Source organism: Typopeltis vanoorti, chromosome 23 (genome assembly GCF_054136105.1).
Source record: "Typopeltis vanoorti isolate ZY-2024b chromosome 23, IOZ_Tvanoo_1.0, whole genome shotgun sequence".
Taxonomy (NCBI): domain Eukaryota; kingdom Metazoa; phylum Arthropoda; class Arachnida; order Uropygi; family Thelyphonidae; genus Typopeltis; species Typopeltis vanoorti.
The window spans coordinates 26,727,798-26,746,289 of NC_143571.1; the positions used below are offsets into that span (position 1 = coordinate 26,727,798).

General features: G+C 36.0%; 1 protein-coding gene across 1 annotated transcript in view; it reads right to left on the minus strand.

The window, feature by feature from the left end:
• Positions 1-12,060: 12,060 nt before the first annotated feature.
• Prosalpha6 (Proteasome alpha6 subunit) overlaps positions 12,061-18,492 on the minus strand; it is a 90,977-nt gene continuing 84,545 nt past the window's right edge. The window contains exon 8 of the mRNA XM_090412569.1: positions 12,061-12,281. Coding sequence (XP_090268695.1) covers positions 12,138-12,281 — 144 coding nt within the window. The 3' untranslated portion in view covers positions 12,061-12,137. The remainder of the gene's footprint in view (positions 12,282-18,492) is intronic.

Below are 18,492 nucleotides of genomic sequence, written 5' to 3' on the forward strand. Positions count from 1 at the left end.
TGGTTGGTCTTTAGTGGAGCGGATAAGGGATGCCAATTTTCTGTAAGGTTTGTAACAGGAGGTCAGGTCATGTTTTTTTTTCAGATTTTGGTGATCTTTTCCGAGGTGCCTCGGATGTAGGGAATGGTGATGGATTTAGAGTAATCCTTGTTGTGGGGGGGGGGGGATCTGTGGTTAGTAGGTTCTAATATTTTTTTAGGGGGGTAGCCATTGGCTGAGAAAGTGTTGAGGATGTGATTTAGTTCAGTGTTTAGGGCCAAGTCGTTTGAACAGATTAGTTTAGCCCTGTTGTATAGTGTTTTCACTACTCCATATTGTTGTGAGGGGGGGGAGGGGAATTGTTGGTGAATGTATCTGCCTGTATGGGTGGGTTTTCTGTAAACTGAGAAAACCAAGGATCCATTAGGCTGGCAGGTGACTAGTGTGCCTAGGAAGGGGAGGCTGTTGTTTTCCTCTTTTTCCAGAGTGAATTTGATTCTGGGGTGTTGTTGTTTAAGAAGGAGAGAAGTGTTTCAGAGCCATGTGGCCAAATAGCGAACACATCATCAACGTAGCGAAGCCATATGGTTGGTTTTTGTGGGGCAGAGGCTAAGGCTTTTTCTTCAAAGGTCTCCATAAAGAAATTGGCCAAGGGTGGGGAGAGTCGTGAACCCATGGCTGCCCCTTCTATTTGTTTCTAGAATTTTCCCTGCCAAACGAAATAGCCTGAGTTCATTGTGAACTGAAATAAGGCTTAGATATCGGGAGAAAATTTAGTTTGGATTAGCTCTAAAGTTTCCTCGAGTGGGACATTTGTAAATAAAGAGGACACATCAAAGCTGACCATTGTGTCAGTATGTTGGAGTGTAAGGTTTTCTATGCTGGCTTTGAAATGGGCTGAGTTTTTTATGTGTGATGGTGTGTTGCCAGTATAGTGTGGGAGCTCTTTGGCCAAATGTTTAGCTAATTTGTATGTGGGGGAATCAATGCCATCCACTATGGGACGTAATGGCATATATTTTCTTTGTGTATTTTTGGGAGTCCGTAAATACGGGGGGGGGGGGGGAGTTAAACGGCTTTAATCTGTTGGTAACTTCTACAGGCCAAGAAGTGACTCTCTTAAGGAGCCTGTGAAGTTTTCTAATTTGAGAGTTGGTGGGATTGTAATTGATAGGTAAGTGGCCCGATCTAGTAGCAGAGCATTCAGCTTACCTGTGTAGTCCTTTTGGTTAAGTAATACAGTTGCATTTCCCTTATCCGCTTTGGTGATAACTAATTCTTTATTATCCTTCATTTCCTGTCTCCTATCTTAACACACTTAAACAACCAACACCCCAGAATCAAATTCACTCTGGAAAAAGAGTAAAACAACAGCCTCCCTTTCCTAGACACACTAGTCACCCGCCAGCCTAATGGATCCTTGGTTTTCTCAGTTTACAGAAAACCCACCCATACAGGCAGATACATTCACCAACAATTCCCCCCCCTCACAACAATATGGAGTAGTGAAAACACTATACAACAGGGCTAAACTAATCTGTTCAAACGACTTGGCCCTAAACACTGAACTAAATCACATCCTCAACACTTTCTCAGCCAATGGCTACCCCCCTAAAAAAATCCAAAAAATATTAGAACCTACTAACCACAGATCCCCCCCCCACACACACACACAACAAGGATTACTCTAAATCCATCACCATTCCCTACATCCGAGGCACCTCGGAAAAGATCACCAAAATCTTAAAAAAACATGACCTGACCTCCTGTTACAAACCTTACAGAAAATTGGCATCCCTTATCCGCTCCACTAAAGACCAACCACTTCCCCTAGACCTACCTGGTGTTTACCAGGTCCCTTGCAGTTGTAAACTGTCTTACTTTGGCCAAACAGGCAGGACAGCGAATATCAGAATTTTGGAACACAAGGACTACATCCGCTTTCACAAATACAGTCATTCTGGGCTTGCAGACCATGCTCTGGATACACGCCACAGAATACGGTGGAAGAAAGCTACAGTGATACACCGTAGCAAATACAAATTTGAAAGACTCTTTATGGAATCAGCCTCAGCCCTAAGAAATTCTCCAAACCTCAACAAATTTGGGTGACCTACATCTGCAGACCTTCAGCCCAACGGCCAAGAACACCTACTTAGCCCGCTAGAGGGCACCATCAGGACTGTTAGGAGAACAATAGCTTCATCTCTTCATTCCCAGTTTCTGTGTTGTGCCTACGTGCACGTAACTTTTTTGTGTAAGTTCCTTTAGAAAATGGCAATGTGACATTGCCGAAATATCGGAAAATATTTATTAAAAATTTAATTTATATTCTTAACTACGTTGTTCTATTTCTTAAGTGTTTTAATAGGGCCAATGTATTGTATACTTTTAGCCTGGTTTGGTTTAAATATAGAGTTAATTACTCCTGTTATTTTTAAATATTTTGCAATTTTTATGTTTATATCTTTTTCATAAGTGATCATACATCCTAGGTAGTTAAATGAATTCACCTGTTCTAAGATCTTGTTATCTAATACTATTTTAGTTCTTGCTGGATCTTGTCCTTTAAAGGCCATAGTTTTTGATTTTTCCGTTGATATTATAATACCATAATCTTTGGATATCTGATTTAGATTTAAAATAGCTTTCTGTAAGTTATCTTCAGAATTTGTAATTATTATTTGGTCGTCTTTAAAGAGGAGAGTGTTTAAGTTAACTGTTGGTGAAAGTTTAATTCCTTGATGTAAATTTTTACTCCATTTTATTATTATTTCATTTAGGTAGATATTAAAAAGAGTTGCTGAGAGGGGACATCCCTGTCGCACCCCTTGGTTTATCTCTCTGGTATATGATAGCTCATGATTTAATCTTATTTGTATTTGATTATTTTCATATATACTTGTGACAGCTTTTAGGATACAACCTGCAATTTGACCCCATTTTTAAGACGAATTTTTATATAATGTAAAAATACAACCCCATTTTTAAGGTAAAAAAGTGTCTTATACACCGGAAAATACGATAACTTTTCTATTTTCCTTTCCACTGTTCAGAAACTAGCTTCCTTTTATTAAAGCCCCAAGTGCAAGTTTAGGTGAGGCATGAAACAATAGATCACATCCATTTATGACAATATGAAATATTTTTCAGAAAATATGGATTACACGATCTTAGCATAACCACTTTTTCAGTTAAATAGTAAGAAATGGATTTATTGCAGTTCCTTTAAATTTGCACGATTCAAAGAATCTTGACTTTTCTGCATCAGCCAAATTCCGTATCAATTTCTTGATATGGAAGATGACTATCTAAAAGACAAACATTTAATTAATTTATTTTGTTGAAAACCAGTCCCCACCTCTTACTATTGAGAAAAAGAATGCTTTGCATTTCCAGCATATATATCTTCCTTATTTGAATGCCCATGGATATTACAGTATTCCTGACAATGCTAGTGTTAAACTAGAGAAATAGTAACTAAAATCATTTCTCATTATCATCATCAAATTCCTGATATGTATCTTCACATTGCAGAGGGGACCAAGGAAAAGCTTATGCCATTACCAACTTCCTATGACAATTTTCCATCATATAAAATTTGCTATCTGTCAAAATTCCAATATTTTCAGATCTGTTTTTTTTTAAGGCACTTCTTACATTATCAATCCATCTAGATCTTGGTGTTCCTCCAGGTCTTTTCCTGGCCTAATACCTGTCTTGGTAACTTTTCCTCTCCCATTCTAAGTGACCATACCACCACAGATTAGCTCTGCTTCATGAGCAGATATTAGAAAGCAATGTGACATTGTTCGATAACAGTGTCAAGTAACAAATATTTTCATTTTTAATATTATGCTACCATTTGTTCATTTCCCCTAATTTTTCTCAGAACTCTCAAATCTGTGGTCTCCATTGATCAAGTGTTTTCTACTCCAGCTCTCAGATCTACAAGTTAAAACTGGTTTTAACACTCTTGTATATATCATCATCATCATCAAATTCCTGACATGTACCCTCAAGGGGTGTACAGGATATGATAGTACTACATGAAAAATTTACATCATTACTAACTTCCTATCTACAATTTTCCTCCAAATCAGTCTGTTACTTGTCAAGATCCCAACATTATCAGATCTTATATTTCTATCGTCTAAAGCACTTTGTACCATATCAATCCATCTATATCGTGGTCTTCCTCTGGGTTGTTTTCCTGCCAACCTGGCAGAGAACACTTGTTTTGCTAATCTTTCCTCGCCCATTCTGTTTAAGTGACCATACCACCTGAGATTAGCTCTGCTAACGCATTCCTGGATGCTGACAATGTCAAGTTCTTTCCTAATATCCTCGTTTTTAATATGATATTGCCATTGATGCCATCTGTTCACGCCTCTAATCTTTCTCAGGACTCTCATATCTGCGGTCTCTAGTCTTTGGTCAAGTGTTTTACTTCTGACCCAGCTCTCAGATCCATAATTTAAAACTGGTTTGAACACCGTCTTGTATACAGCTAATTTAGTGTTCCGACTAATTTCTCTCTTATTCCATATGAATTTATTCAATTGACTGCCTACCATACCAGCTTTGTTGATTCTGTTGTCTATTTCCATATTTAATTTACCATCTTCTAAAAATCTTGATTAAGTAGCTGAAATATTTTACTTGTTCCACAAGTTCTCAGTTCAACAACACAGTTCACATTTTCAACAATTCTGCCTATTTTCATTGTCTTTGTCTTTTTAATGCTGACCTTCATACCATATCTATTACAACAGTTATTCAATTTAGTCAGGGAATCTTGCAAACTTGTAGTGGATTTATTTAGAAGTATAACATCGTCCGCATAAAGCAAAGAGCTGACATTAACATCTCCAATTCTGATATGTGTAATACCACTTTCCTTCATGTGATCCATATAGATAACAAATAACAGAGGGGATAATGTACATCCTTGTCTCACACCAAATTTAACATTAAACCATCTTCCTGTACTTCCTTCCATTCTAACTGCTGACTTACAACTGAAATAAAGACTAAGTATTGCTTGATATAATGCCATATTGACACCATATAACTGTAGCATATTGAATAGCTTCTCTCTTGGCACCTTGTCATATGCTTTTTCCAGATCGACAAAACTTAAATACTAGCTATATATACACTCTTGTATATATAGCTAGTTTAATGTTCTAATTTCTCTCATGTGCCACATGATCTTATTCAGTTCCCACCACCATACTGGCTTTGCATGTTGGTGTCTATGTCCCTACTCTGCTTAAATAGCCGAAATGTTTGTTTTATATTTTACCATTTAAGATGCAGTTGATATTTTTAATGTCAACTGATTTTCATACCAGTTTATTACAGCAATTCAATTTAGTTAGGAACTCCTGCAGACTTATACAGTTTATTTTAGAGTACAATATGTGCATGAAGTAAAGAACTGAGATTAACATTTTCAATTTTGATATCAAGTTTAATGCAACTTTTCTTCAGAATGTGATCCATATAGTTGATGTCCATATAGTCCCATTATAAGTAGATAATGTGACTTTGTCTCACACCTGATTTAACATCAAATTTGTAATGATTGTTCTGATTACAACTTAGATATAGACTATATATTGTTTGATGTCTCATTACATGATAAATTTCGAAAAGCTTTTTCTTGCACCTTGTCGCATGCCTTTCTACAAAACTCAGATTTCCCGACGTTTTAAAGTGAAAATCTGATCCTGATCACTTCTGTTTGGCATGAACGCAGACTGTTCTTCTCAATTTTTCTTAGCTTCTTCTCAATTATGCTTGCATAAATCTTACTCAGCAGGGATATTCTCTAATTCTCACATAGTTTTATCTCTCTTTTATAGCTGGGTACTACAAGAGCTCTATTCCAATCATCTGGAATTAGACCCTCTGATCAGGCTATCTGATTTATACAGTACAGCCACTGTAAAACTTTTATACCTCCATATTTCTGGTCAAATATCTACTCTGGCAGCTTTTTCACACTTCAGGATTTTAATTTTTTTTCTACTTCATGTATTGATATATACTCCTGAATACTTTTTTTTTAAATCACTGTTCTAGATCCTTGCTTTATTTAACCATCTTTCAAAGTAATCATTCCAGATATCTGGAATGTCATTAATATCAGTTTTAATACCTTTGTCATTTGTGATGCCTTTTACAGTATTCTGTCCTCCATTTCTAAGCTTTTTCAGTAGCCCCAGAATATTTTACCTTGCTGAAATTTTTAATATTCTTATAGTCTTCCCTTTTGTTTAGCTACTTTTACACATTGCTTTTCTTTCTTTCTTTCTCTCAGAGTACATGCCAACTTACTTGCTAAGAACTTTTAATACATTTCTCTTTTTTTTTTTTTCCATGATTGCCTCTTGAAAATGTTAAGTCCACCATGCTTTTATCTTTGCAGACAGATTCACTATACATACCTCTCTGGCACAGCACAAAGAAATACAGGTTTAATAGGACAGGTTTAATACAGGAAGAATAAGATAAGAATAAGAATAGGGGGTGCTTAAGGGTCAAAGCTGTATAACTGAGAGGAGACCTCCACATAGCCTTTAAAAGAATGCGGAGAACCGACCAGGGCTTCTGACCTAATGTCCAATCCTCACCTTCTCGTGGTGCACCCTGTTGGGTATCTACTTTGATACTGAATGAACGAGGATGGGCTGGCAATTTGGGATTTAGCCGACCAAATTGTATTCTTATTGGTTAAACCAAAATAAAAAATGATGGTACAACATGACAAAATTTCATGCCGGCTGGGGCGTCGCCCGGTTAAACAAGGCCCCCGTTGTTTTCGCCAGGGAACCAGGGCGAACAGCGAAAAGTCAGCTACTGGAACAAATCTGAAAACAAACCCCAACTCAACATCACCAGAGTTAAAGATCGGTACTATCAACGTAAGAAGCCTGAATGGCAAAGAAATGGAGCTAGCTGAGGAATTAGATAAGTACCAGATCGACATAATAGGGGTGACTGAAACAAAAAAAACCAAAACTGGTGAGATCTTTCTGAGCAATAAATACAAAATGTTATATTCAGGCAATGATAATCAAGGAAAAGAAGGAGTAGCCATAGTATTCAACACAAAATACGAGGCTAATCTTCTTGAATGGCAGTCAGTGTCAAGTAGAGTAATGTGGGCAAATATGAGAATGGGGAACTGGACAATGAGACTTATTTGTGCCTATGGTCCCACAGAAGGTTCTACTAAGGTAGAAGTGGAGGAATTTTTTGAGGCTTTAGAAAAAGCAACTGACACAATGAAAAAGGAAAAGTTGGTCCTTGTTGGGGATCTAAATAGTAGAGTAGGAAATGATTGTGAGACATACAAAAATATTTTGGGAAAATTTGGAGAAAAGAGCAAAGCTAATAATAATGGCAAATATCTGTTGGATTTCTGCTCAGGACATGGACTGGTTATTACTAACACCATGTTCCAACATAAAAATGTGCACAAATTCACATGGAGAGAAGAGGCTAGGAATAAGAAAAGTCTCATTGACTATGTTATTGTTGATAGTGATGTTTTCTCCCTGGTGCAGGACACCAGAGTGTACAGAGGATTTGAAATTGGAAGTGATCACTATTTAGTCTTGAGCAGGATAAAATTGAATTTCATATTGAAAAGAATAACATGTAAGAAAGTTTTAAAGCGAATAAAAATTGAGCATCGCTCAGATGTAAACTGTAGACTAAAATACAGAAATATTATTGAAAAGAAAATGAAAGAGTTTGAGAACAGGAATCAAACCTTGGAGATTCAGTGGCAAACTCTGAAGGAAACATTGATTGATTCTGCCAGAGAGGCATGTGGTGAGGTTGTGTGCAAAGATAAAAAAATCAGAACTCCCTGGTGGACACAGGAAGTTAAAGAGGCAGTGAAGGAAAAGAAGAAAGCATATCAAAAGTTCCTGGCAAATAAGTCAGCTTTTACTCTTACAGAATACAGAGACAAATGTAAGAAAGCTAAACAGTGTGTAAAACTAGCTAAACAAAAGTCATGGGAGGACTTTGGCAAGAATATAGAAAATAAATATCAAGAAGGTGGCAAAATATTCTGGAGGTTGTTGAAGAAGCTTAGGAATGGAGGAAAGAGTGCTGTAAAAGGAATTAGAGATGATATAGGTGAAATGAAAACAGGAGAAAAAGATATCCTTGAAGTATGGAGTAATTACTTTGAAAAACTGCTAAATGAAACAAGCAGTGATGACAGCACAGTGATAAAAAACACTGACCAGGCATGCAGTCAGGAATACATATCTATACTTGAAGTAGAAAAAGCCATCAAAGGCTTGAAATGTGGAAAGGCAGCAGGAGTAGATGATATTCGACCAGAAATGCTGAAGTATGGTGGTATAAAAGTCTTACAGTGGTTGCACTGCATAGTTCAGAAAGCCTGGACAGAGGGACGAATTCCCGATGATTGGAGTAGAGCTCTCATAGTACCCATATATAAAAAGGGAAATAAAACTGAATGTGAGAATTACAGAGGTATTTCCCTACTGAGTGTTCCTGGCAAGATCTATGCAAGTATACTTGAGAAACGGTTGAGAAGAATTGTGGAAGAAAAGCTTGGTGAAGAACAAGCTGGATTCAGGCCAAATAGAGGCTGTCAGGATCAGATCTTCACTTTACGACAAATAGTCGAGAAAGCATGGGAATATAACAAAGATCTGTATTTAAGTTTTGTCGATTTGGAAAAGGCATATGACAAGGTGCCAAGAGAGAATCTATTCAATACGCTGCAGTTATATGGTGTCAATGGGGCATTATATCAAGCAATACTTAGTCTTTATTTGAGTTGTGAGTCAGCAGTTAGAATTGAAGTACAGGAAGATGGTTTAATGTTAAATCTGGTGTGAGACAAGGATGTACATTATCCCCTCTGTTATTCATTATCTATATGGATCACATTATGAAGGAATGTGGTATTAAACCTGATATCAAAACTGGAGATGTTAATGTCAGCTCTTTGCTTTATGCGGATGATGTTATACTTCTAAATAAATCCGCTACAAGTCTGCAAGATTCTCTGACTAAATTGAATAGCTGTTGTAATAGATATGGTATGAAGGTCAGCAATAAAAAGACAAAGACAATGAAAATAGGCAGAATCATTGAAAATGTCAACTGTGTTGTGAATGGAGAACCTGTGGAACAAGTAAAACATTTCAGCTACTTAGGCACAATTTTTACTGAAGATGGTAAACTAAATATAGAAATAGACAACAGAATCAGCAAAGCTGGTATGGTGGGAAGTCAATTGAATAAATTCATATGGAATAAGAAAGAAATTAGTCGGAACACTAAATTAGCTGTATACAAGACTGTGTTCAAACCAATTTTAACTTATGGATCTGAGAGCTGGGTCAGAAGTAAAACACTTGACCAAAGACTAGAGACCGCAGATATGAGAGTCCTGAGAAAGATTAGAGGCGTGAACAGATGGCATCAATGGCAATATCATATTAAAAATGAGGATATTAGGAAAGAACTTGACATTGTCAGCATCCAGGAATGCGTTAGCAGAGCTAATCTCAGATGGTATGGTCACTTAAATAGAATGGGAGAGGAAAGATTAGCAAAACAAGTGTTCTCTGCCAGGTTGGCAGGAAAACGACCCAGAGGAAGACCAAGATATAGGTGGATTGATACGGTACAAAGTGCCTTAGACGATAGAAATATAAGATCTGATAATGTTGGAGTCTTGACAAGTAACAGACTGATTTGGAGGAAAATTGTAGATAGGAAGTTAGTAATGATGTAATTTTTTCATGTATTACTGTCATATCCTGTACACCCCTTGAGGGTACATGGCAGGAATTTGATGATGATGATGAGAATAAGATATATAGGTATACTACAATATTTAATCAAATTGTGCCAATTTTAACTTGTGTTTATAGTTACAAGTTTCTTTTTTAATGAAATTATATTGTGAGAAAAGCACAATTTTTTTTTTTTTTAAATTAGAGAATGTCTGTTACATATGTTGGGCATACTGTATTATACTAGTGTAAATTTAACATCAAACTGAATGAATGCATTGATTTGATTATAAAATTTATTTATTGGAAAGGATCACGGTGATCTCATTTAAATAAATATTCATATGAAAAATTTGCTTTTATTTTCAGATAGTTGGAAATAAAACTTCAATAAATTTGTTGACAACCATCCAAGTGATCAAATAACTTGACAGTGACTGAGATGTTTTTTTCTTTTTCTTTTTTTTAAAGTAAATTATGCAAAGAAAATATATTAAGAATGCATTTAGAATGGAACTGAAACTTATCTATGATAACTCACCTATGGCATGTGGATTTCTAAAGCTCTGACTATTATAACCAAACTATAACAACTATGTGAAATTCCTTGCCAAAGTCCTGTAGACACACTGCTATAGTGAATTTCCTTTATGACAGCAAATTATTCATATGGTCCATATGCATTTGCCATAACTGAGATTCAAGTGTATAGAAATTTATACTGAGTTTCATTTGAGTTGATTGTGACAGTCTTAAAGTGGTATCAAAGGGTTATGATTGAAGCATTTTGCTTTTTTTTTGTCATGAGCATATACAAGGCAAAGATGGGCACTATTGTATTCTACTATTATATGTCACATTAGCTATCAAAATCCAACACACAACATTAAATCAGTGAAGACAAGCAATATGGTGGACAGACAGTGATACACCACAAGCATTCATTTTTTCAAAATAATAAGGCAAATAATTTTACTTACAGCTTTGCTGAATTTTACAGTATACTTTCAAACCACTATTTTGTCATCCACTAAGTTTGAATTCCATGGCCTGTATATTTGTAAATCTTTATATTATAAATGCTTTTGCTGCCCAGCATTGCCCTTTCTGACTTATGAGAAGCTTGAAAAAAAAAAAAAAAAAAAAAAAAAAAAAAAAAAGTCTAGAGCAAAGTTCCCAGCTTACTGAACTTGATGTTCACTTCACTAAATGTGCTCAAGTTTGGCCCCTTTTTGTGGGGTATTACAAAATAACATGCATTTAATTCAAGAAACAACTGGATATACCAAATTATACAAGTTTGAATGTGGCTTGATTTAAATAAGATAAAGGCAAGGTCGTACACTATGTCAGATGTTATCTGTATATGTTCTACCACATGATTACAAAAAGTGATATTAAAGTGCACTCTCTGACATTATCAATAGTGAACCTAAAGCACGAGTAATATATTTTTGCTACTTGGGCAAATTGAATACAAAAGTAGACAGCACACTAATTAAACATATTAAAAGCAAAGAGTGAGAAAGAAATCAGCAAAACACGAAACCATGAACATATATACAAGAGTGTTCCATTTCTAGCATATGGATCTGATTCGCATCTGCACGGTTAGCCTAGTGGCTGTGCAGTTCACAACCATATGCCTGGGGAAGGAGTGTCCTAGGTTCCATTCCCATAGGTGATGTGAGGAACCGAAGGATCTTCCTCAGCCATAGCCAAGTTAGCCGGTCTTAGGCATAGACAGTACGGTTTTTCATCCCACAAAGCAGACAAATCGGCCTTGAGAACTTAAGGCCGATTTGTCTGCTACATTTGTCTGATATCACTACAGGGCATAGGGGTGACCACCTTATCCTGTGAACGGTTTGAGGTCCGATGATTAATAAACCTTCGACACTGCAAGGTAAAAGAGGGTATGATGAAGGAGGAGGAGGAGGAGGATCTGATCTGCACTTAAAAATAAAACTTACCTACAGTCCTGAACAAAATTAATGACACGTGGAAAAATTAAAAACAAGGGTATCAGGAAAGTACTGTGCATCATTAATACCTGAAGGGATTGGTTGTCAAACTTTCTAAGGACACACCTCCCTTTTTTGTAAAAAAATTCCTGCATCCCCTTACACTTTTTGTAAAACCGTATTGCTAAATTGGTCTGTTAAATAAGACAATTGGTCCGTTAAATAAGACCAATTTAGAAAGAAAAAAAAAAAAAAAAACTGGATATGAATCTAGTAATATGGGTTTGTGTAATATATTCGCCACAAACTGCAAATCTTTTCCAACTTTTAATTAAAAACATTTATGAGAGAAAACATTTTACAGGTAATTAACATTATGTGCTAAAAGAAATTAATCAATGTTCATTCCTTCATCTACAACTGGAACCTCAGGAGATGGATCTGCTGGAAGAGGAGGAGGTTCTGCATCTTCTTCCATGGGTCTTTCTTCTGCTACAGGATGACGTACCCTTTCTTCACCTTCAATACCAGCTAGCTGATAATAAATTTAAGAAACTTTCTCTTTTGATAAATGACAGTAACTACAATGTATTACAGAACTAAACCATATATGTATCAGGTCCATATCCTGTAGTTTAGAAACATTTTGATTCCATTTTTATACTAGTTCTAAAATGCTTTGATAAACAGGTAAAGACTATATCTTACACAACTAACATCTGTTAAGCATTTAAGATATATCCTTCACATGTTTACCAAAACATTTTGAAAGTACTAATATAAAATGGAATCAAAAATGGTACTACAGGATACAGGCCTGATGCAGTATAGTACTGATTGGTTTTCTGGTTGGTCAATACATAGCAACATGTGTAATATCGATCCAGAGATAGATGACTTTTTTGTAAATAGTTTAACTTAAAATTTCCCCATGGAAAATTTCTCTGAAGTCTATCTAACAAAGCTTGATCTGTTATGCATGGCCAAAGTAATGCTAAGAGAAACTTGATGTTTCCACCCAACAGAAGGCAACACATGTATATAAAAAAACAAACTTAGGGCAGTGATTCCAAAGCTACTGCTGACAATGTATCAATTATTTAGTAAAAAATATTTTTTTCATAAAAAAAAAATCAATTAAAAAAACTACTGAAAGAGAAATTTAGGTTCCGTTTATACTTTATGCACAAAGACCTAGAATTCTAGTAAAATAATAATGTGCAAACAAATTTAATGGATGCAAATTTCATTTCATATGTAATGCATTAGTATTTTTCTTATAATATTCTTACCTGTTCTGAAAAAGATTAAAAATTAAGTTCACCCATGAATTTATGCTTCCAGTCAAAGTGAATAATGCATAATTCATCGTTCTTAGAGTTAAGCCTGCTGTTTTATTTCGTTTGAAGTGGAAGACTTAACATGAAACGTTCATTGCAAAAATGCAATTTCATTTAAAATTATCTATTGTCATGATGATTGTAAAATTGCAAATGTAATTATTCAGCAGTGAACTTGAAAAATGTAAATATGCAAAAGACAGAGAACTTGCACAGGCTGCCCAAGGAAGATGAGTATATCAAGAATGTTATTTATTTTTCTTAAAGCCTACATCAAAGTAGAAAAGCCAATCATTTCATATGTCCACTGCTTTGGCAGGGAACATCTGAGGGAAAAAGTATTTTCAAAAACATTCCATGCTAGATTATAGGAGTCTGGTTTACAGGGATCATAAAACTATTATAAAAGCTGCTTTATGCAGCTAAGCAAAAAATTATATGGAATAAACCATAATTATCAATTCCTCATATGCATTCTTTAGGGGTATACAGGATACTAATGCTACCATGTAGTTTATATTATTAATGGCTTCCTATCAACAATTTTCATCGAAATGACTACTTATCAGGTCATTAAGTCTTGCATTTCGGTCTTCTAAGCACTTTTACTTGCATCCCATCCCTCTGGATAAGCATCAATAATGCTTTAGTACTCCTTTCAATTCTGAAAATAGCACCATAATCCTGATTAAGAGAGAGAGACTATCCAGTACTGCTAGACATACCAGATCAGTTTGCTTGATAGCACCTCTCACAGTCAAGATCCAAGGTACAGGACTAATGCTGTTTGCTTTCTTTTGTCATTATCTCTAAGGAAGCTTAAAATTCTATTGATCTACTCTACTTCACTAAATACATCTCACCCTCTCCACTACTACTTAATTCTCCTACTGCCCACCATCGCCAACAACAGTATTTTTTGTCTGTAAACTGCATGTGTTCTGAAGGCCGATTTGTTTGTACATAGGATAAAAAAATCCGAGTTTCCAGGAAAGAAAACCCTGTTACTCCCATATGAGATTGGCTAACTCATCTTCAACTGAAAAAGCCCATATAAGGTTTCCCCTCGTCATGACGAGAATCGAACCCAGCTTTTCCAATCGAAGGGCACAATGTTCTGCTGTTCTACCAATTGTGCTACGGAGGCTTTTACATATTTCCTTGGATTTCTATAAGTGAGTTTTTGACTTGACTCTTATCTCGTATATAAAAAATTAACTTGCTAGTCAATTGCTCTATGGTTCAATCTAGTAAGATTACAAACAACCAGAATAATTTGGTAATAAATTTATCAGGACATCCTGTTACTCAGGAATAGATCTCTGTATTAGCCAAAGGTCATGAACGTGCAGTCTCTCCAAGTAGGTTACCTATTATGGATTATATCTTAGAGGCTTACATTCAGTAGCTTCTAAGGTTGACGACAAACTCTGCTTTCTAATAGCCACGATTCTCTTTAAAGCAAAACTACCACCTTCTAAACATTACACTTTCAGAATTTAAAGCACTCAGTTGTCTAAAAAAAAATCAATTGTCAGTAATCTTATTACCTGGGCTGACAAGGGCAAAGCAGTAGTCATACAAGATATCCTTAATGCTACGTGATTTCTGTACTTATTGTCCCCCCCTCATCTGATCTGACCAACAGCCAAATTAATAGTCAACTGGTTTGATAACATCGCCAGTTGGGTGAAAAATTAAAGAAAAAACTTAAAATCTTTTATGCTTACCAACTCAGATTATATAGTCTTCCCAAGATCCATAAGCCACGTGTTTCATTAAGACCAGTAGTATATTACATTGGCTGCCCCACATATACAAGCTCTAGCAGAAAAGTTTATATATATATATATATATATGTGTGTGTGTGTGTGTGTGTGTGTGTGTGTGTAGAAAGTATTTTACCTTGGGTATAATTGTTAAAGATACCAAGCTATTTTAAACCTGGTTTTACTCCATTTCCCAAGTAAGCAAAGAGACGAATAAGTCAAGTTTGCACCTGCAGGTATTGCTAGTCTGGGTGACCCCACACGTAGTGCAAGCCAAGGCAACTCGTGGTAAAGGTGGATAAGCTCTGATCACTATTCTTAATATTTACCCTTAATGCAAAGCACATCTCCTGGAGGAGATGTATGATGCTGTGTATTAAAGGCAAGGGGGGGCCACTACCCAGACCGGTTTTGACCTTTATTAAGGTCTCATCAGTGGGAACCAGGCTAGAAATACCAAGATTTTAGTAATACAGAGCTTATAAGTATTTTACCAGAACAAGTTACCATAAAGTGTTTTAACCTTATTAAATAAAAATCTCAGGATGAGAGATAGATGTAGAAAGTATTTTACCTTGGGTATAATAAATGTTATAAATGTTAAAGATACCAAGCTATTTTAAACCTGGTTTTACTCCATTTCCCAAGAAAGCAAACAGACAAACAAGTCAAGTTTGCACCTGCAAGTATTTGCAAGTCTGGGTTACCCAGACTTGCAATACTTGCAGGCGTTAGTATTGCAAGTTAAGGCAACTCCATACTACATGTGGGGTGACTACGTCTGGGTGACCGCACACTATGTGTGGGGTCACCCAGACTTGCAATACTTGGGTTACTTGTCTGTTTGCTTACTTGGGAAATGGAGTAAAACCAGGTTTAAAATAGCTTGGTATCTTTAACATTTAACTTTAGCAGTTGGTCAGAGCACCAGGTCCATAATTATTTATGTCAAGAATCCAGAAACTCTTCCTCAGCAAGTATTCTCTTGTATACTAAGAGAAGGAGATCCACAGAAAATGTTTTATCATTTCATAAAAACGCCACCAGGACCTATTGCACTAAGGTGAGACAGTAAAGCTCTATTTAGTTCCTCCTTAACCAATTGCTAATTGTATGGCAAGCCCATTGTTAGAAAAAATTTTCTGCGGTTTCTCTTGTTGCTCTTTCAATATCAAATTTTCAGGAGGATAGGAAGCTGTTGCTGAGATTCTGGCAAAATGTTCGCAATAACATTGGAATTAGTAATAACACATCCATTATGGTCTAAGATAGACCAAATGGTGTGTTCTGTATCTACTTTTCATTTTCCGGATTTTAACCAATATGATTTGTGCACTAGTTCTCTGATTAATCGATGAAGTAAATCATATCCAAGATTGCTTTTGACTCTGTTATCTCACATAATGTGCTTTTACCCGATCACGCTTAAAAGCTATTGAGAGTTTGATGTGGTGGGGTTTCTGCAAAATATATCCCATGCTCTTTTTTGGCTGTCTGGCATGCTGGGTTTTACCGAGGCCTTGGACAGAGAGAAAATGGAGATGATGTTTTTGGAACTGAGGCTGTTGCTGCCTGTACATTGCAGTCTGTTATACACTTTACTGCTTCACTGAATAGGTGTTTGATTGATTGTATCAACATTAAATTTTGCAAGATGGAAAGTGTACCTGTCAGCCTGATCCATTGTCCACAAGCATCTGTGTAGGAGAAAACACTTTGTGTGAAGACATTGTGCAAATAATGGGAAAATTATCACTTCCATGAATGTTATCTTTGACATCCCATGTGATGAGCATTGGAAAAATGGCAGAGGAGCAGATTTTAAGATCAACTGCAGAATATGAGCAGGTAGTCATTTGAAAGAAAGTAATGAGCGAGTCTATTATTCAAAAGGTGAGATCATTATTGTCGAGGTTATGTTCAATGATACGACTTTGTTCATTGGTGTGGACATTACACCACAGAGGGTTATACCCATTAAAGTCACCCATAAGAAGTATAAACCCAGGCAGTTGCAAGATAAGATTGATTTCATTTATCTTAACACCTGGCAGTAAATAAATTTAACATACCGTAATAGGGAATCTCACAAACAGGCAAATCACTACTGCTCCCAGAGCAGTATTAAGACGGACATGATGGAAAGGAGCATGACTGCCCACTAGGATAGCCACTCTGCCAAGAGCAGGATCACCTCCAGTTCACTGGAAAAAAAGGACTCAGGAGAAGTAGAGCAAAGAATACAGGAAAAATGAAAAGGGTAGTACCATCACTGGCAGTTCCCTCCAACACAAACAAGTGTCCCATGGGAAGAGACTGCTTTTATGAAAAATGGTTTTAATGAGTCCTTTATCGAGAAAGCTTTTATCATATTTAGGCTACCAGTCTCCAGATCTGCTGGAGACTGGTAGCCTAAATATGTTAATATAAGGAAGTGGAATCTCAGATTCCACTTCCTTATAGATAGCAGTATTGCAACATCTGAAGAAAAGCTAACTTCATGCCATCCAACTCCTGCATAAACGACCAAGGTAAATCAACTCACATTTACCTGGAACATTTCCTGTCTATAGCCTTCTGCCTGAAAGACAGAAGAATTTTGATCAACTAGCAAAAAAGACATCCCACCGTGCTCAAGAGGTGCTCCTGACTAACACTGCTCTTTTAACATCTGTATACTATGTTATACTCACTGGCATCTAGTCTACAATATGAAGTCTATACACAGCCAATTCCAAAAAATAAAAATATTGGGTGTCTACTATCAAACTGTCATCCTGCTGCTCTCACCTCATTCCTGTCTAAACTAATGGAGAAAGTCAAACTCATCACCAGAGAAGTATCATCTAATTGATGAGTAAATCTCCTTGCCTACATCACCTTTGGACACATGGCCATGGAAAGCATCGTTTAATTTTTCAAATTAATTAAACCTTTAATAATTTATAATTTTAAAATTAGTTTATTTTTATTCAAATACAATGAATTTATTTTTCCAAATTAATGATGAAATTCAAATAATCACAGCAGAATAAACAGTACTGAAATGGAATCAAACCTAAAGGAATGCAATTCATCGTAATTTACGAACTATCTTCCAGTAAATTTAATTACTTTGAGGTTATTAAAAAAAAAAAGTAGCTCCAAAGTTCAAGCTTAAAGAATTTAAAAGATTTAAAAACATGAACCAAAGGTTCAAAAACTCTTGTTAATTGAAATGAACTGTTGCTAAAATAGATACTGCCAACTAGAAATTAATATACATACTATTGTACAGTAGATTCCCGAAAAAAGACTATTGCATACTGTGATCCCTACAAGTTTGCTATAGGGAATCAGCAAACTTGTAGGGATCACAGTATGCAATAGTCTTTTTTCGGGTTTTGGTGATGACTTCTTAGCAGTTTTGTTATAGTGATCAAGTTTGTTATACTGAGAGTTGAATGTAACTACTCAGATCTGGTCTATAGGATTCTGAAAATAACCAAGATGATATTGGGTCTATAGAATGGTGAATAAGGACATTATGGGAAATATGCTATACATCCTGTTGAACAGTCTCTCCACCCCTTGCCATATACCAACTTTTTTTTTTATATATAGCAGAGGGTGGGGAGACGAGCAATCATTACTAGAA